This window comes from Gavia stellata, chromosome 1 (assembly GCF_030936135.1).
Source record: "Gavia stellata isolate bGavSte3 chromosome 1, bGavSte3.hap2, whole genome shotgun sequence".
NCBI classification, from domain to species: Eukaryota; Metazoa; Chordata; class Aves; order Gaviiformes; family Gaviidae; genus Gavia; species Gavia stellata.
This window is the reverse complement of record NC_082594.1, coordinates 7,165,104-7,188,722: the sequence shown is the minus strand read 5'-3', so window position 1 is coordinate 7,188,722 and position 23,619 is coordinate 7,165,104. Positions and strand designations below refer to the sequence as shown.

At 46.1% G+C, this 23,619-nt stretch overlaps 3 protein-coding genes across 3 annotated transcripts; 1 reads left to right on the top strand and 2 right to left on the bottom strand.

Moving 5' to 3' along the window:
* Window positions 1-397: 397 nt before the first annotated feature.
* Window positions 398-7,787, top strand: TMEM126A (transmembrane protein 126A). The gene is made up of 6 exons (XM_059823501.1): window positions 398-431; window positions 728-925; window positions 2,766-2,890; window positions 6,021-6,214; window positions 6,779-6,893; window positions 7,533-7,787. Exons 3-6 carry the CDS (start codon window positions 2,775-2,777, stop codon window positions 7,729-7,731), a joined length of 624 nt encoding a protein of 207 aa, XP_059679484.1. The 5' UTR covers window positions 398-431; window positions 728-925; window positions 2,766-2,774; the 3' UTR covers window positions 7,732-7,787.
* A 5,292-nt stretch (window positions 7,788-13,079) lies between these two features.
* CREBZF (CREB/ATF bZIP transcription factor) lies at window positions 13,080-17,143 on the bottom strand. The gene is made up of 3 exons (XM_059821896.1): window positions 16,218-17,143; window positions 15,477-15,554; window positions 13,080-14,113 (listed from the first exon to the last, which is right to left on the bottom strand). Exons 1-2 carry the CDS (start codon window positions 17,141-17,143, stop codon window positions 15,506-15,508), a joined length of 975 nt encoding a protein of 324 aa, XP_059677879.1. The 3' UTR covers window positions 13,080-14,113; window positions 15,477-15,505.
* A 2,550-nt stretch (window positions 17,144-19,693) lies between these two features.
* Window positions 19,694-21,973, bottom strand: CCDC89 (coiled-coil domain containing 89). Its single transcript, XM_059824425.1, is given in 5 exon segments — window positions 19,694-20,216; window positions 20,218-20,661; window positions 20,663-20,768; window positions 21,744-21,804; window positions 21,875-21,973. Coding segments are annotated over 5 exon segments (1,233 nt in total).
* Between the last annotated feature and the right edge of the window lie 1,646 nt (window positions 21,974-23,619).

The window sequence follows — 23,619 nt, the reverse complement described above, 5'->3', positions numbered from 1 at the left end:
GGGTCAGCGGGTTACCCCGAGGACTGGGCCTCCCCCCATCGAAGGCTCCTCGCTCCGCTAGGGGGAGTCCCCGCGTCCCGGCCGCCGGCTGCAGGATCCCCGCTCAGCCCCGTCTCCATGGAGGAGCCGCCGCCGCCGCCGCCATCCGCCGCCCCTAGCAACGAGCACCGGGCCGGGCGCTGACCCCCCCGCCTGCCCGCCGGCTTGCAGCCAATCGGAAGCCGCCATGCTGGGCCGGCGGGGAACGCCCAATCAAAGGTGTCCTCTGAAGGCCTGGGTCATGTGAGCGGGCAAGATGGCGGCGCCCACAAGGGGGGCGTGAGCGGGAGGAGCCATGTTGTAGGCGGTGGGGCCTTCGGCAGCGGCGGGAGCGGCGGCGGGAGGGCCGCCGGCGGGGCGGCGTCTGGCGGGGACAGCTCAAGGTCGTGCAGGTCGGAGCCTGGCCCCGGCGGGAAGGCCGTGAGGGGGAACGCGGTGCAGGGGCGGTGCCGAGGGGGTTAACGGCGGTTGGTAACGGTCGCTAACGGCTGCTGACGGCTTTCGGTGGGGTTTAAAGCCCGGGGATGAGCCGCAGCCTTCCCGGTGTGGGGGCTTCTGCCCTGAACCGGGCGCCGGGGGGCTTGGGGGCCTCTGGCTGCCTTACAGCGGCGTGCAGGGGGACAGGGAGGGTTGTATGTACGTCACGGGTACTTACAGCTCCATGACGTGGTGTCCGATTTACCCAAAGAGCGGGTTTGGAGACCCTCCTGGACGGGGCAGAGGCAGGAGACCTCAGGGCTGGCACCGGCCCTGCTGATCCCGGGTGAGCTCCTCTGCCTTCTCCCTGCTTCCTCCCCTCCTGCATCCCGCCAAGCCTGAATCGCAGCAAGCACAGTCCTGTAGATAGGCTGTAGGACACAGCTTTGGATTATAAAAGAAACCTGAGGTAAGTATGACTAAAGTAAGTCTGGGAAACTTTCCTCTGGGGAGAAACATCTAGAAAAAGCATGTGAATCACTAAATACGAGGTTTAATCAAAAGGTTTTGTGGTGGGTTGACCTCGGCTAGCTGCCAGGTGCCCACCAAGCTGCTCTCTCACTCCCCCTCCGTCAACAGGATAGGGGAGAAAATGTACAACAAAAGGCTCATGGGTTGAGATAAGGACAGGGAGACATCACTCACCAATTACCATCATGGGCAAAACAGACTCGATTTGGGGAAATTAATTTAATTTATTGCCAATCAAATCAGAGTAGGGTAATGAGAAATAAAACCGAATCTTAAAACACCTTCCCCCCTACCCCTCCCTTCTTCCCAGGCTCAACTTCACTCTTGATTTTCTCTACCTCTTCCCCCCAAGAGGTACAGGGGGATGGGGAACGGGGGTTGCAGTCAATTCATCACACATTGTCTGTGCTGCTCCTTCCTCCTCACACTCTTCCCCTGCTCCATTGTGGGGTCCCTCCCATGGGAGACAGTCCTCCATAAACTTCTCCACTGTGAGTCCTTCCCACGGGCTGCAGTTCTTCACAAACAGCACCAGCGTGGATCCCCCACGAGGTCATAAGTCCTGCCAGCAAACCTGCTCCAGCGTGGGCTCCTCTCTCCGTGGGGTCCCACGTCCTGCCAGGAGCCTGCCCCAGCACGGGCTTCCCATGGGGTCACAGCCTCCTTTGGGCATCCACCTGCTCCAGCGTGGGGTCCTCCATGGGCTGCCGGTGGATATCTGCTCCACCGTGGACCTCCATGGGTGCAGGGGCACAGCCTGCCTCACCATGGTCTTCACCAGGGGCTGCAGGGGAATCTCTGCTCCGGCGCCTGGAGCACCTCCTCCCCTCCTTCTTCACTGACCTTGGGGTCTGCAGAGTTGTTTCTCTCACATATTCTCACTCCTTTCTCCAGCTGCAATGGCACAGTAACTTTTTTCCCCTTCTTAAATATGTTATCCCAGAGGTGCTACCACCGTCGCTGATTGGCTCGGCCTTGGTCAGCAGCGGGTCCGTCTTGGAGCCGGCGGGCATTGGCTCTATCAGATGTGGGGGAGGCTTCTAGCAGCTTCTCACAGAAGCCACCCCTGTAGTCCCCGGGCTACCAAAACCTTGCCACACAAACCCAATACAACTGTATGCTTTCTGACTTGATATATGTCTCTGGCTAAGAGTATTAATAAGAAAAAGTCCTTATTTGTGGAATATAAAAGCAAAGTATATATCTTCATGATTTCTTTACATCTTTAGAACATGTGGATTTATTTGGTTTTTTTCTTACAGTTCTATTTGACAGTTAAGTCAATTTAAACCTGGATTTTTGCCAAAAGCCATTGTCCAGTTAGTGTCCTCCCTTGTGCTGCAGGCATTAGGGATCATTGTGTTAGACGGTGATCCAGCTGGAAAAAACAAGTACACTGCCTGTTGTTCCTCTGAGCAGTTTTCATCTATATGTTTCCTGATCCCAGCTGCTGTATGGCCCCAGGGTTGAAGGTGCTCAGGCAGGAGCATCTGGAGGGTGAGACGGTCCATATTCATCACAGCGAGTACTTAAGTTGGCTTAGAGCAATTGTCAAACCGCAGCTGCAACATCACTAAAGAAAGCAGTTTGGTAGAGTTCATGTAGTCATAAATATCATAGACTTCTGTAGCTGGATTGTGCCCTTTGCATCTGAAAACTGCCATGAAAAATAGGAAATGCATTTGTGCTTGCATAGTGCCAAATGAGTCTGAATATTTGTTTGATACATTCTGGGGCTGTGTAACTTTGATTACACTTGTTCGTTCCTTACGATCCAGGACTTCAAGATGACAGGAAGAGAGTTTCTTGAACTAGATTCTCCGCAGCAAAGACTATATTTGGAAAGATTTAAGCGGATGGAAGTCATACAAAAGATGTTCAATGAGCTTCCTAAAGCAGATCAGTAAGTGCTGGTAAAATAAATGAAGATGAGTGCATCAACCATTTTAAGTCTTTTGGAGGCTTTTCTTTTCCCTTATTCTTGTATTGCAAATCTTCCTTGCAGTTATAAAAATATTTAATTGTGAAGATGCTTATTATTGTCCAGAACGGAAAGCTTGTTTTGTGATTTTTAAACATTAGTTCACTGGTATCTCTGGTCCTGCTCAGCTGGTTTCTGACATGTGCTCCCCAATGCTTAAGGTTCTGGGATGGCTGATCAGGCCTGACTGGCTCTGAGCATTCATACAGTCCTGTGATAGAGCTAATAAATTTTCTAGGAAACTGAAATGTTGGTGAGCATAAGGCCACCTTTGTGGTTCTGTAGGAGTCATCTTGTGTCCCGCAGGGCTGGCCTGGGGCCAGAACGGAGTGAGCATCAACCTGCTAGTTCCTGCATTTCATTCTGCACTGCTCCCTGTTTCAGGAAGGCGAGACTGAGGTATCCAGGTGGTGGTGGACGAGACAGCCAGAGTCATGCAGACTCACCAGCAGGGTTCTGTGCAACACAAAACCAGCTAAATGCCTTCTGGGCCTCACAAACAACCTTTTTGTGTTTTGTGGTATTGCATTTCACTGCAAAACCTTATTGAACCTGAGCTGGTTCTGTAAGGAGCCGTTTGCATGTGTGTATCATCTTGGATAAATTCTGTATAAATAAGAGTAATGGGAGGCTTCTTTTTTTTTTTTTTTTTTTTTTAATAGAGCTAAATTGCTGGCTAAACAAACTGCTGGTGGTAACACAGGGCCTCCCCACACAGGTGAGAAAGAACACCACCAAAGCTTTATCCCTCCCATTACAGTCAGTGGTGCGGCATTGTGTAGGATCTGCTGCGCTCACATTCAACTTACAACACTTCTCCTTTCCCAGAAGAGCTGGGGAGCTAAGGGGGAGGCAGATGCTTCAGAGGTGATGTGATAAGGTCTTGATAGAAACTGCGGTACTTAGGGACTGCTAGGCCCTGGAAGGAAATAGCTGCTGGGGTGTGTGCCTTTATTTGAAACTGCCCTGGCAGGACTTAAAGTTTGTACATCCAGAAGGGAGGTCAGTAATGGCTGGAAGGGAAGCGGAATCATCCTACAGTCAGATTGAAAGAGTTCCTGCTCACCAAGGTTCTTGTTTTTAACGCTAGGGAGCTAGTATTTAAGAAAAAAAAAATTAAAAAAGCAAAACCAAACAACGTGCACCTCAAACCAAACAAAAAACCAAACCCCAGCCCTTCCATCCTCCCTTTCTTTCCTTTCATGCAGTGTAGCTGTTCTGTACCTCAGTAAGCCTGAGTAGATTCTGGTCTTAGTACATAAATGTGCTCTATTTTAGATTCACAGATACACTACTAAATTTTAATTTTGGTCCTCTACATGTATGTATATGCACACATGCATTTCACTGCCTGTGATTTTAAACATACCAATAGAATGAAGCAGCTGATTTGCAGAATCTATAGTCTGGGGACATTTCTGTGAATGACATCCAGTATTGGGAGAATGGTGATTTGAAAAGCAAATAGGCCCCTTTCTGTTTTAAAACCCCAAAAAAGAAATGTGGCTTCTAAAGAAGGGCAAAAGAGATCTGACCAGTCAAGCTCTTTTGCTATATAGCATCAGAATTGAATTGTTAGGAGCTTGTTTTCATGTTTGAAAAGTTGATATGTACCAAGAATGAAAGTATTTTCCTATTCAAAATGAGAAACAGTTGGTGTCATTGATGTCAGATGTTTTTAATGTTTTAGGTTTTGCAGAATTAGCACCTACATCTCTGAAGCCTTTTTTGTCAGTGCTTAATGTTACTCTAAGCATTAAAATGTGGAAGAGTTTTAAATAGGTGGATTTTAAAAATTCATTTCTTTTAATTGCTAAATGGTTTAGAGATTGTCACATTTGATAATTTTGCAAATAAATATGACATTTGGCCTAGCATAAATTTTGTGACCAGTTAAGCATTTTATTTTCTTTGGGGCTTTAGCAATAAATCCAACTTATGACGCATTTTAAAAATACACTTTTAACGTAATAATACTGGCACAGCCTCAGGATCAGAGTGCCTTCCAGTTAATTGCTTTGCCTGGCAATAGTCGTCATTCCGGGAATTTTAGATTTGTAGAAACCTAAAGCGAAGAGTTGATTCCACTAATCAACTGACTGTGCCAGGTATAATGCTATATAGGTAATGGACAACTTCCGTCTGCGAGTCAAACAAAATAAATCACAAACTGCTCATCAGGCTTGTAAAATTGGCACGCTTTCCCATTCCCTCTCTTGCGTTACCTGCTGTGATAGGATGTACTCAGTTGGGAACTGTTTGTCAAGATATTAAATGCTGACTATGTCTCTGACCAGACTTTGTTCTATTCTGCCTTCACCACGTTACAGATTGCCACAGGGGTAGCTGCTCTAAACCCTGTGTTAAAAACGCAGTAGCTAACAGAATCCAGCCCCTGTGTTATCAAGGAAAAAATAGAAGCTCCAGTTCTGTAAACCAGTATGTAACCTTTAACTAGCGTAACCTCCTAGCAAGGTAGGACCTTAAGTTCAGGTGTTCCGTGCACACAAGGAAGGCTTACAGCCCTTCAGCCTGCAGGGTCACTACAAATGATCTGCCAGCTGCTGAGATGGTTATTGCGAGATCTCAGTTGCTGTAGTTGTCCCACCTGATCTGTTCTGTAAGCTCTTATGTTGAAACTAAATCTAGACTTTTGGGTAAGCAGGCTAGAAACAAGGCTGGTTATAGGAGCTAGCTGTGATTAAATATATTTTTAATTTCTTTTCAGAAAACATTCTCCTTAGAAACATGCTGATTAGGAGAGCAAATTTCATGTTGTTTCCATTAACCATAATAAATAATAAAAAAAAATTGTAGAAAAGGCTTCTCAACCTTTCTGTTGCTTCATTCTGGAGGTGTCTGTAAACTCAGGCGTATAGCAAAGGATGCTGTAATGGTTGCTTTTGAAAGTAGTTACTCTCCATTTTGCACCAGCAAGAGATTTACATCTCTTACCTCTTACTGTAGGATATTCAGAAGTGAATCATAGCACTGAGTAAACCAATCTTTTTTACAGTTCTTAATTGCTGACGCAACTTTCCTTCTTTCACAGGTACCTTTGTAATCATGGATCGTACTTCCTTGCAGCAAATTCAAGCTTATGCGGCTTAGCAGCAAATAACTTCTTCAGGAACATCCTACACGTCAGAAGGGCTTACTTAGTGTCTGCTCTGCCAATGGCTGTTATTCCGTTTCTTTCAACAGCAGCGGTTTATGAAGTTTTTGTGCGTGAGCCTTTATTTTCAGGTAAAAACCTAATTATTCCTTGTTTTCAAAAGGGCTTTGCTTTCTGTACACAATATGACACTAGAGGAGCTTTTCCTCTTTGCAGTACAGTGGTCTTTACCTGTTGTGGTCTTGAAAAACCTCAGTTCGTAAAGCGGGGTTTGAAGAACAGATTATCTAATGCATTGGGCAGCAGTGAGTTCTTGAAGTTGAGTGGGAGAGGAGATACATGTGTGTATTTAGAGGTTTATAAAGAAATTTGTTACGCATCGCTGATTTTTAGCATTTTTCACTCAAAGTCATGTAGAAGTGGCTGCAACAAAGCAGTTCAGTTTCCCCCATCTGTATGATTTCATTTGAAGGCCAACTTCAGAGCGATAAATTCTTCATGGGTCGGAACGAGAGTGGTTTCTTTTTTTTTTTTTTTTTTGCAAAAGGAAGAGTCCTTCTTTCAAAATTTCTCGCATACCTGCACAGCTTGGCCGTTCCCGCCAAGCGCCTGTTTCCGTGTTGTCGCACACAGCTTATAAATAGATGTGGTGGAGCTATGTGGATATTGACAGTGAAATATTGTTTGTCATGCAGGTGAGCTAAACTGCGAGGTCTGCGCTGTGGTCAGAGGAGGACTGATAGGGGCTGTTGTGGGTGGGCTCTATCCTATTTTCCTGGCTCTCCCCATGAACGCAAGCCTTGCAGCCAGGTACGTCTCACTAATCTGCAATGAGTGAAATGTGTTTGTTGGTCAAATTTTCAGTTCTCAGTTTAAATTCTGTGGGTCTATGCAGACCTATCTTCTTGTAGGCTTTTAGTACATGGAAGGGGATTTACATTAAGGTCATCTAATTACAAGGCAAAGTTCATAAGAGCTACACCAAGCCTCCAAAGTGAAACAGGATCTGCAAACTGATACACTGTAAAGCACTTGTCTTTAGGTGGAACCTGACAAGCTACCCATGAGGTGCCTGGGTACATTAGATTGTGGCTGCCGTCCTGCCAGGCAGTGAAGATTGCTGCTCGGTGCTGTTTGGCTGGATGGCCGGGAGACATTGCCGATCCTGGGCAGCGCCTGGCAGCCAAACTCCCGGGCAGGTGTTATTCTGTGGATTGGGTCAGAGCCCAGGGAGGGGATGGCGAGACTTGGCAAGACGTTGGTACGTGGTCAGGGTGATTTGTAGCATTTATCCAGAGAACCTGGTACACCAGGTGAATTTAACTTAGGAGAGAAAGGAGAGAATGAATAGCTACCTAAATATTTTTAATTACTTTAATGTTAAATCTTGATGCTTAAATTGGATGGGAAAAAAAAAAGTAAGTTTCTACCACTCTTTATGTTGTTTAGGTATTCTTCATCTCCCTTGCCAGGGAAGGAAAATCTATTACGCTACTGGCTCACAGTTGCTCAGCCTGTCTTTAGAAAGATGAGTTGGGGTGTACTTACACAGGTTCTAACTGGATTATATCTTGCCACTAAACATCACGGAATATACATCAAAATAGTGCAGCAGATGAACACTAGCAGGGATCCTGAAGAGTTATAAGCATGAAGTTAAGAAACTTTTCAATTGCCTTGGATAAGTAACCGCAATAAACAAAGAAAGAAGTTGTTGCTTGATGTCTTTTTTTAATAGAAAAATAAAGTTAAGACTCTGCACTGGCATTGAAGTTCAGAACTGAAAAGAATGCAAGTTCAGTTTTTCATTGTGCCAGGCTTAGTGTATACACCTGAATAACAGCTATACACTGCAGAGAACACTACTATCACAGAGCCATCAGGAGTGATACTCATGTCAGACTTCCCAGAATATATATCAAGTGACCAAAAAAAACCCTAGTCAGAACAAACTTTGTCCTTGCAACCAGTTTGCCTTGAAATTTGTCTTTCCCTGAAGCAAGGAGCTGTGTTGAGAGGCCTCAAATGGCTGGTGCTGTTACTGTGGTATCTATCTATCTCAGCTACCTCTAGTTTTAAGATTAGTAGTCCAGAGTCATTCACTTACGCGTCAGGCTTCTCTTTGCGTTGGTGACTGTATGTTCTAGAGCAAAATAAATTGCCAATTTTCCTACTGCACAAGGTGTCTTTCATGCCTTCTGCAGTTTGAGAATCAAATCAGGATTTTTTTCTACAGAAGCAATCGTCTCAATCTCATGTATGGTCTTAACTGTAAAACCTGTACAATTACTGGTCAGCAACCACCTACCCTTCGATAAAACTCTAGTATCCCCACAGATGCACATGGAAATATTTGTTAATGAGAATTCAGAATTCTGAATTTATTGAACTGGTTTAAAATTTATGCTGTAGCACTGCTGAAAAATGCATTAAAGGAGTTTCATCATGTTTATCTACTTTTTCCTAATGGATTTGTTGTTACAGCAGGAAAATCATGCGCTCTATTTTCCTATAACCAGGAGTAGTGGCCTGATTTGTACAGGGAAGCAGGAAAGACGGGCTACCTCTGCAAGGGTTGTTATGTAAAGTTAGCTTAGTTTTCCTTAATTCAAAGTATTGCTCTATTGTGTGGCGTTCCGATACTGGCCTGCATCTAACAGCTGTCTTGGCCTTACCCTCATCACCCCTGCTATAGAGATGCCCACGGAGCAAGTGTTTTACAAGACAGTAAATTATAGTACCTCCAGAAGTCACAGAATTGTTAAGGTTGGAAAAGACCTGTAAGATTATCAAGTCCAACCATCAACCCAACACCACCATGCCCACTAAACCGTGTCCCACAGTGCCACATTTGCATGTTTTCTGAACATCTCCAGTGATGGTGACTCCACCACGTCCCTGGGCAGCCTGTTCCAATGCTTCACCACTCTCTCCATAGAGAAATTTTTCTTCATATCCAGCCTAAACCTCCCCTGGCACAACTTGAGGCCATTTCCTCTTGTCCTGTCGCTGGTCACTTGGGAGAAGAGACCAACACCCACCTCTCTGCAACCCCCTTTCAGGTAGTTGTAGAGAGCGATGAGGTCTCCCCTCAGCCTCCTCCTCTCCAGGCTGAATAACCCCAGCTCCCTCAGCCGCTCCTCATCAGACTTGTGCTCCAGACCCCTCACCAGCTTCGTCGCCCTTCTCTGGACACGCTCCAGCACCTCAGTGTCCTTCTTGTAGGGAGGGGCCCAAAACTGAACACAGCATTCGAGGTGCGGCCTCACCAGCGCTGAGTACAGGGGCATGATCCCCTTCCTGCTCCTGCTGGCCACACTGTTTCTGATACAGGCCAGGATGCCGTTGGCCTTCTTGGCCACCTGGGCACACTGCTGGCTCATCTTCAGCCGGCTGTCGACCAGCACCCCCAGGTCCTTTTCTGCAGGGCAGCTTTCCAGCCACTCGTCCCCAAGCCTGTAGCATTGCATGGGGTTGTTGTGACCCAAGTGCAGGACCCGGCACTTGGCCATGTTGAACCTCATCCAATTGGCCTCAGCCCATCGATCCAGCCTGTCCAGATCCCTCTGCAGAGCCTTCCCACCCTCCAGCAGATCAACACTCCCACCCAACTTGGTGTCACCTGCAAACTTGCTGAGGGAGCACTCTATCCCCTCATCCAGATCATCAATGAAGACATTAAACAAGACCGGTCCCAAAACTGAGCCCTGGGGGACTCCGCTTGTGACCGGCCGCCAGCTGGATTTCACTCCATTCAGCACAACTCTCCGGGCTCGGCCATCCAGCCAGTTTTTTACCCAGCAAAGAGTGCACCTGTCTGAGCCACGAGTCGCCAGCTTCTCCAGGAGAATGCTGTGGGAGACAGTGTCGAAGGCTTTACTAAAGTCCAGGTAGACAACAGCCACAGCCTTTCCCTCACCCACTAGGCGGGTCACCTGGTCAGGGAAGGAGATCAGGTTGGTCAAGCAGGACCTGCCCTTCATGAACCCGTGCTGGCTGGGCCTGATCCCTTGGTTGTCCTGCACGTGTCTTGTGTGTGTGTGGTTAAATCATCAGACTTCAACCAACAGAACCACTTACCAGTAGTAATAAAAACATAACATAAAGCTATTACTTTGCAATAGTATCTTTAAAAATGAAAATAAATGGCTCAGTGATTATTGTGAGCGTTTAACAAGGTATCGTTAAGATACTGTAAACAGATCCTTGTGCTTTTTAAAGCGTGAGATTCAAAACCATCTTCCATTTCATGTACTATTTTAATTTTGATATCAAGTCAAGTGATAATTTTTCTCGGGATAATCAAAATGCATGCTCTGATATTTAGACTTGGACAAACCCCATTTTTTTAGCTATGAACTTCTTAGGGTGAAAGGTGACGATAGTAGGTAACAAGAAAAAAAATCACATTCTTCGATGTTTTGTTACGAAGTTGCAAAGACCAATATTTGTTTCCAGGGTAACTGATGAATACACAAATTGCAAGTATGTATTTTAAGTGTTCAGCATAGGTCATGTCAAAGGTCAGCTATATACTCCTTAGGCAAAACAGGTGTTGCGTTTATAAAAAAGGAAACTTTTCAGTTGTACTCTGTGTGCTTCTCCTTAAACAACTGGAGGGGAAAAAAAACTTCTCAAATGTTAAGTTGAAGAATAAAGGCTGAAACGGTTTCAAAATTCAGCAGGAGACCACGATGCTGTCTGTAGGTTCCAGCACGCATGTGCGTGAAGGAGTGCCCTCACGGAAATCTGGAAACACTCCTTCCATTCTCCATTTCACACGCGGGGTACAACATACCTTGTACGACATTCGAGAAGTCAAAGGATGAGCTTTCACCAGTTCTTGGCCTCCTACTGACTCCTACCCCCTCGCCAGGGGAGGTTCAGGCTGGATATTAGGAAAAATGCTTTTACTGAGAGAGTGGTGAGACACTGGCAGAGGCTGCCCAGGGAGGTGGTGGAGTCACCATCACTGGAGGTGTTCAAGGAACGTGTGGATGTGGCATTGTGGGACATGGTTTAATGGACATGGTGGTGTTGGGTTGATGGTTGGACTTGATGATCTTACCGGTCTTTTCCAACCTTAATGATTCTGTGATTCTGTAACGAACTCCTCGTGAACGCTGCCTCCCTGTTCGAAAACCTGCCTTAGAACAGCTTTTAGCTGTATCCTTTCTTCTACTGTTTTAGTAGAAACAAGCCAGTCGCAGACTACATAGCACAGCAATAGCTTGTATTGCATCCTTAGAACACACGTGTCTAATCTGTAACCTGTACTGATGGACTTTTGATGGCTCCAAGTCTGAACTACTGCCAAAAGAATGCCGAGAGACTGGCTATAGATAAGAATCAACAGAAATACTAAAAAAGCACTGATTTTATCTTCTATGTGTACTATTTTTGATGCTGAATCTCAACATTACTATTTATTCTGCACCCTCCTCTCCCCTGCACCCGCCCTAGTCCAGCTCCCAACATCCTCCTGCTAATGCGCAGCAGAATTATTTCTCCACATCTGCATACCCCACTCAAACTGGGTGAAAAACTGTAGCATCAGCTACTGTCAACGTGCAATTTTACACAGGGTGTTCTTTAAAGGCAGAGCCCGTTTGAACATCTCCCATACCTAACACATACTGCAGACATTTACAGTCTAATAGCAAATACAAACAGAGCATTGGTGGTTCTAGGAGAAAACCTCTTTTAACGACAAGCTCTAGAGAACCTAAGTTTTTAAAACTCGGTAAATTTACAAAAGGCCTTTGTGTTTTGCAAAGATCTCTGTGTTTCACGGAGAAAACTGATTATGGTTTTGACAAGTGGCATGAGAAATCTGATAATCTGTAAATACCAAGAGACACCAAGTGTTCGAGTACGGTTCCCTGCATTTACTTCAATATCACCTCTGCAGGCAGCTAGAGATTGCAGAAACACCGATTTGTTTTTCCCTCGCAGATACTGCTAAGCTCTTCAAAGGAAAGAGAGAGCAGTTAATTTAGAACGCTACTCAGAGTCACAATACTGGAACCAAACTGTAAAGGACTAACGGAGAACCGAGCATGAAATTGTTTCTTATTTAAATGCTAAATAGACTTTAGGCGACTGTGGGGTGGCGAAATACTGGAAAATGAAGGTAGCGTAGCCATGCAGTCTAACACCGATGGCACTTGGTTCTGTGGTATGTACAGTTTAACAAATGCAAATTTCAACGCTGAACAGGATATTTTCTACAACTGGAGACCAAAAAGGCAGAGCATGCCAGTATGCTTTAAAATTTTTAAGCAGTATTTTTTGTGAAATGTTCCTTCTTATCAAGCTGCAGACGACTTCCACTAGAATGCCTGGATGCTAGAAAGCCAGCACGCTATTTTAAACTGCTCTCTACAAATAAAGCATTTAAGAGAAATCGAAGAGTACAGTGCATGGCTCGCTCTGGAGCTTTCAAAATGTTCGGTCCTTTCAGCACCCTCATACCTTTTGTTACACTCACTGTGTACAGTGTTTAAAGTGGAAATAATCTGATGAAAGATTATGGTTTAACAGAATATTATTAACTAGTCATCAAACTTGAGAACCTAAAAATGGGACAGAAAGGAGGAACATACCAATAGATCACGGAAGCGTTTATGTAAGTATTCTACTCCTCCATGGTTTATTGATCAAACATACCCACATGAATAAAATATTAAGAAAACCAACTGTAAAATACAAGGAGTGGTGATTCTCAGAAGTACAACTCTTATCTTTAGTTCAAGGAATAATGCCTGTGTTTTGTCCTCACCACAAACTCAACTTGAAAGACAGATGAGTAAGAACATTTCTCTTGCGTACCCTGATCCATTTTATCTTGTTTTCCACCAGATGACCCACACAGATAGAAGCAACAGCATTTTCCAATTTCTGTTCTCCCATTTTGTGTCATGAACCACTCAATTAAATCAAGGCATTAATGAGAAGAAAAAGATGAAAAAAACATTTGAGCCCATAAACTGAAAGATCGACAAGTCTGATTTTATTATGATATTGTATTCTTATCTGGATGGCACATAATTACAAAGAAACATTTACAATATATTTTCAAGTATTAAGTTATGTCATTTCAAGGCTTCCACTTCAAAAAGCTACATTAATAATACACCATACAGATAGTACAGTCGGTTAGAATTTCAAATAACTTCCTCCCCTCTATTTGGTTTAAATATGTTTCAGTAGGCACTAGAAATGCCTGCAGCCACTTACTCACTTGGGACTTGACCTTGTTCTTGTACCGGTATACATCATTTTGCATGTCAGAAAATCAGCTACTCTCAGACACAGCTCACAGGTAGTTTTGTGACTAGAGTGATGTGCAGGTTCACACCAGAGACCAGAACTACGTCCCTGACCCCTACCGTTTAGCAGTGATGCAAAAAGAAAGAATGCATATTTAAGTTAACTTAAAAAACACTTCTACGCTGAAGTAACTGTAAAAATGCCATTGTAACATCCCATACTTGCTACATTACTGTTTCTCTTTTCACCAAGCACGTTAACTTCAAAATAAAGCACGTTCACCTAGTCTGAGCTAGGCAGATTGAGCCTAGGTTGAGTAACTCAACTATTTCCATTTTGCGTATCAGTCAGTACAGGTTTTGATGCTTAGCTCTGATTCCTGCAGCACTGGTATAACCCATCAGTTACAGCAGGGTTACACGATTTAAGACTGAAACTCTGAACAGTCCTGTTCGTGCCACCACAGAGGTGTAAGGTAACACATACCCACTCAGTCTCTTTTGTGCTGGCAATATACCCTGAACAGATGGAATTCTGCATATAGTGGAGTAAAACCTGTTTGATAGGACATTGTCTTTTAAAAGAAACATCTTGGATGACAGTAAATGATCCCAGCATTCAATCTTTTTTTTTTAACCAAAGACAGCAAAAGCCCTGTTACCTCTTTATTCTCATTTCTTATACTACCTTTTAAAATAAAGCAGGAAATGTGGCCAGCAGCTGGTCCCGTCTCTTCTGCCCCAACACAGCTGAATCCACTTTAGCATAAAGAAAAACAAGGATGCTAAATACACATATACTTTATCACACAGTGATGTTTCACAAAGAAAAATCAAACTCCTATATGGATGAATGCTTGACAGGGTCTAGCACCAATAAAGCAAATGACTGGGAGAAAACGCTTTCACCTCCTACATAGCCTTAAACAAAATTTAAGGCTTTAAGAAACAAGACTTCAGAAGCACTAAATAGAATCTTTTTTTCAAAGAAGTTAATCAATGAAACTGTTTCAGGACAGTCTATTCTTTGTGAAACCTCACTTTACATATTATCATTTTCACAGTCCTTCTTCCCCCAACTGACATACATATAAACAACCTAAACATTTTAACACAACTGAAAAAACAACCCACTCGTCTTTTCTGATAGGGAGAAACACTGACTAGTACAAGAAAACACACGCTATTTTTTGTCAAACTATTTTTCCTCCTATCTCAGTTAATTATGGAGCATTTTTCAAATCATTAGCCTCAAGACACGTATTTGCTCATCTCCAAACTGTGCTTAATTATATAAAGTTATAGATTTCTGGATACTGTAAGAGGCTAAATGAAGAACTCTACAGTAAAATTAAGCACATGCATATACATGCAATATCTTTAAAATTTAAAGCTATTTTGAAGTAACATAGGAATTTCAGTGTGCATGGGGACAGAGATTTACTTATGGGAAGCTAAAGTAATGAGTTACTTCGATGCACTGCATTCTTCAAACCGCAATTCTTGTTAGAGGTCCATGCAAAAAAGTGACTCCTCTACATTAGGATTCCACTGTACAGATATAACCAGCGTTCAGGTTCTGTTTAATCAGGCAGAACTCCGCATCATGAATTAGAGCAAGACAGAGAAGGACTTTTTAAAGGTACCGTGCATCCCTAACACTAGACAGTATTTTTAAACCAACAGGTCACAAATTCTTTTTTTTTTTTTTCTCATTTAAAAAGCAATTTACTTACGCTTTTGGGACAGTCCCCTATGATAAAAGGCTGTAAATGTCACATCCCCCTTATTAGCACATTTTCCCTTTTCAGCTCATCTGATACTTAGTTTAATAAAAAAATTCCTATTCCAAATGGCATAAGCATTTATTTTTTAAATTTAAAACGTAGCTCACGTATTGGCTACTATGTGCATATTCATTTAAAAAAGGAAAAGAGGAAAACAGCTAATTAGGATGACGTGATTGTGATTCTCACTACTAGTTATCATCCAGAGCTAGAAACATTTTGGCAGAGTAGGCCAAGGACCAGAGAAATCATTTCCTGAACCAGTCATTGCAAGAGACTGGCATAAGCAAAGCAAGCTGTCTGATACCGCATTATGGGAATATATTGATCCTTACCAGGTTGCGAGGTGGAAAACGACTGTTCTTTAACCCCTACACAACGGAGCCTGGCAGGGCAAGCACCTAAAAGAGAAACTGTCAGAGAGGTTTTAATAGTAATGTATAACTGAGATGCAGTACAATTTTATATGCATGCTTTCTTTTGCCAATCATTACTATTTTCTTAAGTCTGTCCAGTGACGATGTCTTAATGAAGTTTTTGGTTTGGTTTTCTAAGCAAGCATTTTCGGCTCCTCAGGATAAGCAGGCTAGACATTATCTGACTCAAGACCAGGTAGTCAGTGTTATCTTTACTGGCAACTGCGAAGTGGAACCGAGCACACCTTCACGCGTCAGGTCGGCATGATCTTTTCACCCAAGTGCTGTAAACGGGCTCTGGCGGCACCTCTGCGTGTATATGCGCGTGTCAGTTTGCACGATAATTATCGCACTGCTGTACACAGCTCTGCACGACTCTTACGCCAAACAGGCTCAGACCACTACCGTCCACACGCCAGATTTACGTGACCTCTAACCAAGGCCACCATCTGGCTCCCAACGTGCCGTTCAAGAGATTTTTTTTGTGTTACCCTGGCCACTTAAGTGCCAGGTTCCCCTCCTCTGCATCTCCCCCAATACCACCCCATCACCACTGTATTTATTCTTTTCCTCCGCACCATCGCCTGCTTCCTCCGCCACGACGCGAGGCCCCTAGGGGCGAGAACCCCACGAGTACTTGCAGCAGGTACTTGACCCTACATTTTGAAGGAGGCCGCTGCTCGCCGAGCACAGATGGAGCAGAACTCCACCGACACCTGATCCCGGTCCACGTGGAGGCAGATCCCGCCGGGGGCCGCCCACTGCTCCTCCGTCTCCGTCACCACCGCCGTCTCCTCCAGGCTGGGAGGCCGGGAGCTGGGCAGGGCGTAGTCGTGGTCGCTGCTCTCGCCGGCAGGCTGGAGGTGGTGGTGATGGCGGCGGGGGCTGCCCGTGTCCCTGAAGAGGCTGGTGCTGAGCTGCAGCCCGCCGGCGCGGATCCCGGCCAAGCGGCTCAGGAGCTGCCCCAGCGCGCTCTGGTTAGCCAGCACGGCCCGCAGGTAGCTGCTCTCCCGCTCCAGCTCTCGCAGGCGGCGGCTCAGGCCGCGGTTGCGGTCCCGCAGCTGCCGGTTCTCAGCAGCCAGGCCCTGCAGGCGGCTCTCCAGCCCCAGCACGTACTGCTTCTTCTTCAGCCGGTTCAGCCGCGCCGCCGCCGCCGCCTTCAGCCGGCTCCCAGCCCCGCCGTTCCTCCGCCCGGGCGCCGCCGGCCTCTGGCCCTGGCCCGGCGGGGGCAGCGCCTCCGGTTCCCCACAGAAGCAGCCGCTCAGCTCCGCGTCCAGGTCCCAGTCCGGCCGGGCCGCCTCCAGCAGGTCTCCCAGCTCCAGCCCCGGGAACCAGTCCTCTTGCTCCCACACCTCCAGCGGGCCACCGGGCGCCTCCGCTTCCTTCTCCTGCCGCCGCGGCTCCAGGGCGCCCGCCTCCCGCCGCGGCGGCTGCTGTTGTTTGGGCCGCGCGGGGCCCGGATCCCCTTCCCCGCCGCCATCCCGCCCTCTCGGGGCCTGCCCCGCGCCGGCCAGCGGCCAGACGGCGCCCGAGGGGCTCGCTCCGCCGGAGGAGGCCGCCAGCAGCTGGGTGAGGCTGTGGCGCATGGCGGCGGCGGGCGCGGGGCCCGGCGGGACGGGACGGAGCCTGAGGAGAGCGGCGCGAGGCTGCGGCCCGGCGCTCCCGCCGCGGTGCCTGTCGGGAAGCGGCGCGGGGCGGGGGGGCGGGAGAGGAGGGGGCGCCTCGCGGCTGCGCCCGCGCGCGGGAAAACGGCGGCCGCTGTGAGGTATGGGGGGGGTCTCTCACCCACAGAGGCCGCCGAGGGGAGGGAGGGAGGACGTCTGTCGGGGGCTTTCCCGCCGCACCGCGGCAGGGGCCGGGCCGGAGGCGTGTGGGGCTGCGCCGTCGCGCAGGGAGCGGGTGTCCCCCGCCAGATTGGGACGGTGTAGGTACCCGGTTTTGGGCCCCCTTGCAGGCACCGGAGGGAAGGGGGCACTCCTCGCTGCATGCCGACTGATGAAAGCAGAGCAGCGGACTCAGGTCCTGCTGCGATCACAGAATCACTAAGGTTGGAAAAGACCTGTAAGATCATCAAGTCCAGCCTAAAAAAAAAAAAAAAAAAAAAAAAAAAAACCCACAAAAAACAAACCAAAAACCAACCCACCCAACACCACACAGCACCATGCCCATCAAGCCACATCCCACAATGCCACATCCACACGCTCCTTGAACACCTCCAGTGATGGTGACTCCACCACCTCCCTGGGCAGCCTGTTCCAGTGTCTCACCACTCTCTCAGTAAAGACATTTTTCCTAATATCGAGTCTAAACCTCCCCTGGTGCAACTTGAGGCCATTTCCTCTTGTCCTGTCACTCGTCACTTGGGAGAAGAGACCAACACCCACCTCACCACAACCCCCTTTCAGGTAGTTGTAGAGAGCGATGAGGTCTCCCCTCAGCCTCCTCTTCTCCAGACTGAACAACCCCAGCTCCCTCAGCCGCTCCTCATCAGACTTGTGCTCCAGACCCCTCACCAGCTCCGTCGCCCTTCTCTGGACACCCTCCAGCACCTCAGTGTCCTTCTTGTAGGGAGGGGCCCAAAACTGAACACAGGATTCGAGGTGCGATCCTTCCTCTCGGCCCACAGGCCCAGTTTGTAGCCTGGGTCAGTTGGCGTTTACACTGCAGCTGCCTGCATTTAGGTTCATTACATGTGCGTGCGGGGTGGGCACGTCAGGGGGTAAAAGGTGGTTGAGAAGGGGGGATGCGGGCCATGGAACAGGGGTGGAATGGCGCCTGTGGGAGCCAGGGGCGAAGGGAAGGGTGGTGGTTTGTCCTGCAGCAGGTAGTGCAGCAGTGCTTCTCACCTGGCTGCGTGGGGGTTCAGGCGGAGTTCAGAGACCTTCAGAAGTCTGGTGACAGCTACTACTTATGTAGAAACCACATCTGGTTCAGTAAGTCCTTGAGATGAGCTGGTCTCAAGCTGGAGGATCTTCTGGCCACTTCTGAATGCTTCTGAACATGTGGCTCAACAGGTACCGAGTCTGACGCGCTGCCGCTGCTCTGTAGACACTCAGGACCAAGAGGTACCCAAACAACTAGCTAAAACGTTGACTTACCCCATGATATACACACATGGGAAAGAACTTAGAGAGCTCTTCAGGCAGCTGCCTACAGCTCGGGTGGGGGATGCCATTTGGCCCGTCCTGGGGTTTTTGTTGGAGAGTTAAACAGCAGGAGCTGAAACTCAGTAGCCAAATACCTTCTCCTTGGCTGGGAGAGAAGCAAGGAGGAGTGGGATGCCTCTGTATCCCATAATGCTGACGGGAAAGGGAAAGATCTTTTTGTCAGAAATATCCAGACATACACCCTTCCATTTTGTGCATCACTATTTTCTCTACAGAAAACACCTAAAAACCAGAAAACACTCAAACTGGCAGAACATCTAGAACTTCAACCTATTTCAAAGACTATTGAAATTACCCAAAGACCTGTCAATTTATTTTGAGCTGAACAGGGATATAAATACTGCTATGACATTAAGTAAGACTAAAAACTGTAGAAACCCACAAGACTACTAGACAACTACACATAACTGTCTGGTTGAGCATCAGGTATAGTTCTGTTCTGATGTTACTGTTCTGACCTGTTAAGTTGCTGAACCATGACTGTTCATGATGTAGACATTGCACGGTAGGGTTTCGTTCTTGGAGCCTCAGTGTTACCTCTTACGTGCCCAACCTCTCCCTCAAGGGACAATCAAACGCAAAAGGCTAAGGGTTGGAGCTTTGGTCCATCTTGGAAAATAATGTGCTTTTAACTGTAAAAAATGAAAATCTATGATACAGCAGAGGTTAGGACAAAATAAATCAAATTCATATTTTACATTTTCCACCCTAATCTTTCATGTCACAGGTTTGACTAGTTCAACAATCCCCATTCAGATTTGACGGTGTAGAGCTCTTGCTTCTGTAAAAGCATAACAAATAAAAAGCCTACAGAACAGTCCTTGTAGGAGGATTTAAGCTGGTCAGTACGTTGCAGAGAGATCAAAAGATGGTTTCTGTCAGAAGGTGGTCTCACAGAAAGGAACAAAATGCAGTGGTGTGTTACAGTAAAGGCACCTGCCGAGACGAGAACAGAGGAGAAAGCTGCAGTTATGCAATAAAGTGGCGGAGTTTGACATTCAGCGCTTTTTCTTTAGCGAGTAAATCCGTACTGTGCTTTCTGTAAGCATCAAACTGCAGCGAGAGTTCGCTGTATGCCTGCTCGCTGCTTTTGAGCTGCTGTTGGAGCTCTTGGACCTTCAGATCATTGTCCACTGCCGCTGCCTCTCTCACAAGGCGCTTTCCTCCTCTCTGCCTGGCTTTTTCTGCACTCTCCAGCTTCTTCCCCAGCTGCTCAGTTTCCCGTTGCTTATCTTGCAGAGCTTTGCCCCTCTCCATGGCCAGCTTTGGTAGCCGTTCTTTCTCCTCATTTGCCTTCTCCAGCTTGGCCTGCAGCTCGCTGCCCTGAGCCCTCTGCTGACTTTCTGCCTGCTCTGCCTGTGCAACAGTCTGTTGGTGCTTCTCCTGCAGGTGTTGCAGCTGGTTTTTTAGTGACTCGACTTCCCAGGCATAGGCACTGGCTTGCTGGCTCTGAGCTTCTAGCAGCTCCTTTTCTCGCTCCTGGGCTCTGTGACTCATAAGCACATTTGTCCTGTAAGGAGTCCAACTGCTGCAAGAGCTTTCTGACCTGGGCAGCAAGCTGGAGCACTTCAGCTTCTTTCTCCCTCACACTTTGGCTGAAGAGCACTTCATTCTCCTGCCACAGGCCTTGTTCTCCTCCCACAGCTGCTATATGCCGTTTCCCGTGTTCATCCTTGAACTGGATTATTTTTTCATGGTTGTTGGCCAGATCCATGAAGTGCCCCTCCAAACACTGAATCTGTTGGGTCTGGGTTTTCTTTTTCACAGCATCCTCTGTCCTCAGTTTCTCTGGCTCCGTGTGGAGCTGCTCCAGGCCTCTGCAGCGTTTGCGTACATCGTCTGCTTTTTTCTTCAGTGTACGGATAAGGTGATGCTGCTGTTCTAGGTGTGAATGCAGCAGAGCCTTTTCCCTCTTCTCCTCTTCAGGGGTGTCACAGTTCCTCCAGGCCTTTTGTCAGATCTTCCATGTCTCTGCCTGTCTCTGGATCACTTGTGGGGTTGGTCATCCCTGCCTCTCTCTCATCCTGAGCCACAGAGCCCCTGTCTCACACAAACATGAGACAAAATTTTATAGTGATCGCTTCCCTTAGTGACATTCAGCGTAATTAAGCTTTACCCAATGGTTACATGGCCAACACCACTGCAATAAGCTGGTGGAGTTCCTCTGGAAGTCCAGAGAATGCAAAAGCAAAGAATGTAGGCTTAGTATTTATGCAAGCCTATTCATTTGCTGATTACTAGCTTTGCTAATTATTCCTTCTCAAAGCTGTTATTGTAGCTGCAAGACGTACTATTGTATTTAGGTAAAAAGCTTGTAAGTGATAAAGCTGTAAATAATTCCTTAAGCAATAATTTTCCCCTGCCTTTATTTTCTCCTACAGATCTGGTATTACAAATGCAAATGAAACATGGAGGGTTACATCAAACTTCTAATTGATTTATAAGATTTTAATAGTATATTGTTCGTTAAAAATAACTGAATAGCCTTATCCTGTGCTTAGAGATTTATGTATAAAATAAAATATCTATACAATGCTAATAATTACTGAATGCCCTGTGAAACAAAGACTTTGTGCCTGGACAAATGGTTCATCATTTGAGTTTCGACACTGATTTGCTGGATTATTTTAGGCATGTAATTTTAAAAGTCTGGTTTCTTATGTGAAAATAAGGGAAATATTTATATTACCTTCACACCAAAATCATTATTGGTGCCTAATCATACGGCATTCTACCCAGGCATATGGAAAGTCAGACTAAAACTGATCTACGAGTTTTTCCCTCACATTCAGACCTGGAACTACACAGCACACGAAACAGCATGCTGATAATCAGGTTTTGTGAATTCCTGGGCTTTGCCTGGAGGTAAAGGTAGGATGTGGGAAGGAGCCAGCTTAAAGGAAAGCTAAAAAATAACGTACAGCAAAAACAAATTAACACCTGTGAAGCATGGACAGTTTCAGAGCTGCACAGTGGTGATGGTCAGTAGGGACGCTACCTCTGTCCTGCACTCCCTTACTGCTGTTGCTACCTTGGATCCTGCCAAAACATTTGGAAATAATGGAGGAGAGGGGGAAGGACTAAAAGGTTTAGGCCAATCTGGTGGAAACACAATGAAGAGCAGGGTGTAAAAGGAGAAAGTTTTCTTACCAGGTGTTTTCTTTCCCCTGACCATTTGTTGCCGCTGCTGCTGTGGGGTTTCTGTCTCTGTGGAGATAAGAGGCTGAATCCAGTCACCCCAGAGCTCATGCCTTCGTCCAGGCTGGGTGGAACAGGGCCAGCCCCACCAGAGTGGCTGAAAGAGCTGGGAGTGTTTCTTAGCAAACAAACTGTTGATGCTCTCAAAAGCGCCCAGATTTGGTAAAGGGAAGAGGATTTCCACAACTCTGAAGAACTCCTCTCTCTCGGCTTGCACCCTGCGCGTGCCATACGAGGTCACAATGCCAGGCTCCGACCTTCTCAGAAGGTGCTAAAGGTCCACGGTAAGGAAAGACGCAGCCCTTGTCCTAAACAACTTGCAACTGTATTCAGCAGTTAATGGAAAATCTGGCAGATAAGATAGGGAAGGGAAAAACAAATACAGCTGGAAGGAAAGAGTCAGGTGCAGGTTTTGCTGACTCCGCTGGAAAAGGATACGAAGCAAAGAGGAGCCAGTGATGTGGGTAAAGGATAGGAAGCAAACAAGACAAGGAGGGCACAGTACCAGATCTTTCAAAATGGGTAAAATTGGAGTGATGTGGGTTGCTGTGCCAACTCAGGTTCGCAGGCTTACTTGCAGAAATAATGGGAGGTAGAAAAAAGAATAAAGACGTTTCTGAACACAGAGCATGAAAGGAGAGCTGGGGCTTTGAAGCCTGGTTTACAGGAAGTAAAGATGGTATAATTTAGAACACATAGGTATATGCATATATACATATACCAAAAAACCACCCCATCTGGGCCAAAGCAAAGATGAGCTTGTAAAGTGAAGGGAAGGAAAAAAGGAAAAAACAAGGGAAAAAAGTGTTGTGTTTCTCCCATTCGTTTCTCTGGGCAAGGATGGATATATGCAAAGACGTTCTAGGTGTATTGCTGCTTTGTCATAAAGGTGAACTGGAATTAAAGAATCAAAGCATAGCTATTAATTTATCAAACTGCCCTGTAGTGAGTAACTAACTACACACCTTTAAAAGTTTCGGTTATGGATGACCAAAACCTTTCCTCTTGACTGTAGAGCAAAGAAACTAGTTTCTTGAAACTTCTTGTCCTAATCCACTTCATAAACTTGCATTTCTTGATCAGCATAGTATTGATCTGGAACATACTACTGTAGTTAGGAAAGACTATGCATTTGGTGGAAAGCTGTATTTATTGTGTGACCAACATTCAGAGGAATGTCAAAAATAGCAATAATCTTTTTTAGAAAGTAAATTGTGCATGACTTCAGTTAGGTATTTTCAATACAGAATTCCTGCTGGTTTACATGATTAGATGTAGCCATTACCTTCAAGCACCTTTTAGTAAATCAACATAATATACTTTAGCAGGGGGTGAAATTGTAATGTTTCTACTCTGTAATTAAGTCCTACAGCATGCATAGGGTAATCAAAGTACTTTTTCCACTGAGAAAACAGCTTGGTTTGTAATCTTCCCTTCTACTGAAGTTCATCTCACCAGGACAGCTCTGACTTTTCTTGTGCATGACAACAGTAAAACGGTAAAAAGATAAGCACAGGTGCTAAAGCTCTGCTGAAAATCTTTAACTTAAAAGATCTATAGCTTGATGCAGAGTCCATGGCAGACTAAAAATGATAACAATAACTTTAAAATACCTAGCATTGTTAAGCGCTACTATACTTTTCAAAGACGCTGCTGTGACTGCCTCTGCTGACCTCCTGCAAATTTGGAAGCATGAG

Bases quoted from the DNA above. Each gene is read 5' to 3' on its own strand.
- CREBZF (XM_059821896.1), bottom strand. From the start codon at position 17,143: ATGCGCCACAGCCTCACCCAGCTGCTGGCGGCCTCCTCCGGCGGAGCG. The intron at 15,555-16,217 runs GTAGGGTCAAGT...CCTCTCTGACAG, and splicing joins GCAGCGGCCTCCTTCAAAAT to TTTCTCTTTTAGGTGCTTGC.
- TMEM126A (XM_059823501.1), top strand. From the start codon at position 2,775: ATGACAGGAAGAGAGTTTCTTGAACTAGATTCTCCGCAGCAAAGACTA. The intron at 2,891-6,020 runs GTAAGTGCTGGT...CTTCTTTCACAG, and splicing joins GAGCTTCCTAAAGCAGATCA to GTACCTTTGTAATCATGGAT. The intron at 6,215-6,778 runs GTAAAAACCTAA...TTTGTCATGCAG, and splicing joins GCGTGAGCCTTTATTTTCAG to GTGAGCTAAACTGCGAGGTC.